The 3463-nt window shown below is 66.4% G+C and overlaps 2 protein-coding genes across 2 annotated transcripts in view; both read left to right on the top strand.

Annotated features, from left to right (window-relative positions):
• Positions 1-72: 72 nt before the first annotated feature.
• EMIHUDRAFT_233435 (hypothetical protein) lies at positions 73-476 on the top strand (the record flags this gene model as incomplete). The annotated part of the gene is made up of 2 exons (XM_005782237.1): positions 73-112; positions 184-476. The coding sequence occupies 2 exons, from the start codon at positions 73-75 to the stop codon at positions 474-476; spliced, it is 333 nt and encodes a 110-aa protein (XP_005782294.1).
• Positions 477-595: 119 nt separating this feature from the next.
• The window catches only part of EMIHUDRAFT_233434 (hypothetical protein), a gene marked incomplete at both ends in the record, with an annotated part of 3222 nt that continues 354 nt past the window's right edge, over positions 596-3463 (top strand). Inside the window, 7 exons of the mRNA XM_005782236.1 lie at positions 596-1119; positions 1190-1296; positions 1337-1407; positions 2496-2570; positions 2635-2784; positions 2881-2945; positions 3090-3429. Coding sequence (XP_005782293.1) covers positions 596-1119; positions 1190-1296; positions 1337-1407; positions 2496-2570; positions 2635-2784; positions 2881-2945; positions 3090-3429 — 1332 coding nt within the window. The remainder of the gene's footprint in view (positions 1120-1189; positions 1297-1336; positions 1408-2495; positions 2571-2634; positions 2785-2880; positions 2946-3089; positions 3430-3463) is intronic.

The raw sequence follows: 3463 nt of genomic DNA, 5'->3' as shown, positions 1-3463 counted from the left end.
GAGAGGAGGAGGGGGGGGGGGAGGGGGGGGAGGGGTACGGGGGGGGCGGCATGGAGGGGGAGAGGAAGAGCAATGGCGAGAGAGGGCAAGGGACTGGGCGCTGGCATACCAGGTGGGGCAGGCTGGTGGGCGGCGACCGCCGCATACCGTCCTACGGCGGGGATTATCGCTACGCCAGGGAAGACAAGGGCGTCGAAGTGCAGCTGCTGCTGTTCGAATCGTTCGGCGGGTTCGGAAAGGGGGTCCGTGAGATCCTCCGGAGAGCGGCGGACGTGCTACAGAACAAGCTGACGCGGGCCCAGTACCTCGATGAGGTGACTTGGACCACCAAGAGCTGGCTGGGGCTGCAGAAGCAGCGCATCTCAGTCGTTCTTCACACGGCCATCGCAGAGCAGGTCGTGAATGAGCTTGCCTGTGGCGGGGGTGGGCGGGTGCACGGAGCTAAGTGCCTCGCCACCCTCGCAGGAGTCGCTTAGGCGGCTCCCGTGGTGTACCTGTGTTAGTGCCAGTGCGCGCCAGTCCCGTGCCCAGTGTTGTGCGAGGGAGTGGGTTGTAAAATTCTTGTTTTTCAAGCTGCTTGAGTCGATACATGCACATGCGGAGCAGCGAGTCCGACTCCGACGTCAGCTCTGGCGAAGCAGTGACGGAATCGGGAGACACCTGCGACCTCGGCGGCCTCCTTGACTCACTTGAAGGCATCTCACTCCATCAGCCACGTGAGGACGGCGTCCCGGTCCATAGCGGGGAAGAGCAACCGCCCTTCCGCTTTGCAGTGCCAGCGGTGCAGCTGCGAGACTACCAGGCCTCGCTGCTGGCCGCCGTCCGCGACCGCTTCTCCGAGGGGCATGGCTCCGTGCTGGCCTACCTCCCGACGGGAGGCGGCAAGACGCACGTGGCCGCGGCAGAGTGCGCCTCCGAGCTCGCCGCCGGCGGCCGCTGCCTTCTGCTCGTCAACAGCCGCACGCTCCTTGAGCAGACGCGCCGCGCGTTCATCAAGGTTGGCTTCGGCTCGGAGCTGGTCGGGCTGGTGGGCGGGAGCAGCGCGCTGCAGCTCGAGAGGCCGGTGCAGGTGGCGATGATACAGAGCCTGCACGGCCGCACGCTCGAGCAGCACGCGCGGTGGCTCCGCCGCTTCTCGCTGGCCGTCGTGGACGACATACAGGCAGATATGGGAGATATGGGGAGATAGGTGGCTCCGCCGCTTCTCGCTCGCCGTCGTGGATGAGGCGCACGCCGCTTTCGCGCACACGTACGCGTCGCTCCTCCGCCGGCTGGGCGAGCCGTGCCGCGTGCTCGGTGTGAATAGAAGAGCTGTGAATAGAAGAGCTGTGAGCAGGCGAGTCGTGCCGCGTGCTCGGCGTGACGGCGACGCCCTTCCGCTCCTCGCCCGAGGAGCGGCTCGAGCAGGTCTATCTCCCCACATCTCCCCATCTCTGCCCATCTCTCCCCAGGTCTTCACCGGGGCTGCCACATCTCCCCACATCTCCCCATCTCTGCCCATCTCTCCCCAGGTCTTCACCGGGGCTGCCACATCTCCCCACATCTCCCCATCTCTGCCCATCTCTCCCCAGGTCTTCACCGGGGCTGCCATATCTCCCCACATCTCCCCATCTCTGCCCATCTCTCCCCAGGTCTTCACCGGGGCTGCCTTCGGCCCCTCCATCTCGACTCTCATCGACCGCCGCCTCCTCGTCCGCCCCACCGTCTACGGCGGCCCCCCTCCCCGCGCCGGCGGCACCGCGGCCCCGTTCGAAGCCGAGGTCGACGCCATCATCGCAAAGGACTCTGAATTAACTCTTAACTCACTCTTAATTAACACTTAATTAGGTCGACGCCATCATCGCAAAGTACCGCGCGCGCGCGCGCGGCGTGCGCGCCGTCGCCTTTTGCGCGCGCGTTGCCGACTCAAAGCTGCTCGCGGCTCGGATGGCGCAGGCCTGCACCTCGGCTAGACCTCGGCTAGACCTCGGCTAGACCTCGGCTGCACCTCGGCTAGATCTCGGCTAGACCTGCTTGCGGTTTGGTTGGCGCAGGCCGGCATCGCCGCCGCCCACCTCGATGGCGACACGTCCGCCGCAGGTCTATCTCCCCATATCTCCCCACATCTCCCCATATCTGCCCATATCTCACCTCGACGGCGACACGTCCGCCGCAGGTCTATCTCCCCATATCTCCCCACATCTCCCCATATCTGCCCATATCTCACCTCGATGGCGACACGTCCGCCGCAGAGCGCGAGTCTCTCTTCGATCGGATGCGCGAGGGGTCGCTGCACGTGCTCTGCAACTGCGACGTCCTCTGCGAGGTGTATATCTCGGCTGTATCTCGGCTGCACCTCGGCTGCACCTCGGCTGCCTCTCGGCTGCCTCTCGGCTGCCTCTCGGCTGCCTCTCGGCTGCCTCTCGGCTGTGTCTCGGCTGTGTCTCGCGTCCTCTGCGACGTCCTCTGCGACTTGCCCGAGGTAAGGGTACCAGGGTTCAGTTCTTTGCTGGTAGGGGTTCGACTTGCCCGAGGTCGGCGCGGTGCTGCTGCTGCGGCCGACCCGCTCCCGCCGCCTCTACATCCAGCAGGTGGGGCATTAACTAATTAACTATTAATCAACTACTAATTATTAATTCGCTCTATATCCAGCAGGTGGGGCGCGCTCTGAGGGCGGCAAAAGGCAAGGAGGGGTGCGTGGTCCTCGAGATGGCAGGGCTCTTCTCTTCACGGCTCGTTCTATGCACAGGCAAGGAGGGGTGCGTGGTCCTCGACTTTGCAGGGCTCACGTGGCGCTTCGGCCCCGTGACCGGCCCGCCGCTTGGCGCGAGCGAGGCGAGATCTAGCCGAGATCATGACCGAGATCTAGCCGAGATGTGATGTTGCCTGTATCTGAGGTAGGTGTACGCGTGGGAGGAGGCGTGCGGCACCGCGGCGTCGGCGAGGGCTCTGGTTCGCCGCTGCCGGTGCGGCGTGCTGAGCCACGCGGCGGAGGCTGTGAAGAGAGGAGCTGTGAAGAGAAGAGCTGTGAACAGGTGCGGCGTGCTGAGCCACGCAGCCGAGGCGGAGTGCGGCGCGTGCGGAGAGCTCTTCCGATCGGCGGCCGTCAGGGCGGCGCAGTCGAGCTGCCTCGCCTCCCTCTCCTCCTCCCGCGCCGGCCTCGCTGCCCAGCCCGCGCGGCACAGCGCCGGACAAGGAGGGGCGAGCAGACCCGTGGGCCAAGGCGAGCCGTCGCGGGCTCTCGCGAGCACCGCTCTGCCCCTGGGCAGGTCGAAGCACAGCGCGCCGGAAGCCAATCCGCAGCAGCCTCGTGCCGCGGCGCAACAGATGCCAAAGCCTCGGCCCGCGTCCGCACCTCTGCCGATCGCGGCCGCCTCGCCGCCGCCACAGACACAGCTGCACCTCCGGCCTGCTTCCGCCTCGTCCGCCGCCCGCACACCGCTGGCCGACGTGCGCTGCCCACAGCTGAAACGGGCCGCGCGCA

This window comes from Emiliania huxleyi (assembly GCF_000372725.1).
Source record: "Emiliania huxleyi CCMP1516 chromosome Unknown EMIHUscaffold_191, whole genome shotgun sequence".
Lineage (NCBI taxonomy): Eukaryota > Haptophyta > Isochrysidales > Noelaerhabdaceae > Emiliania > Emiliania huxleyi.
Note: the sequence above shows the minus strand (reverse complement) of the source record. Positions and strands in the feature narration are given on the sequence as shown.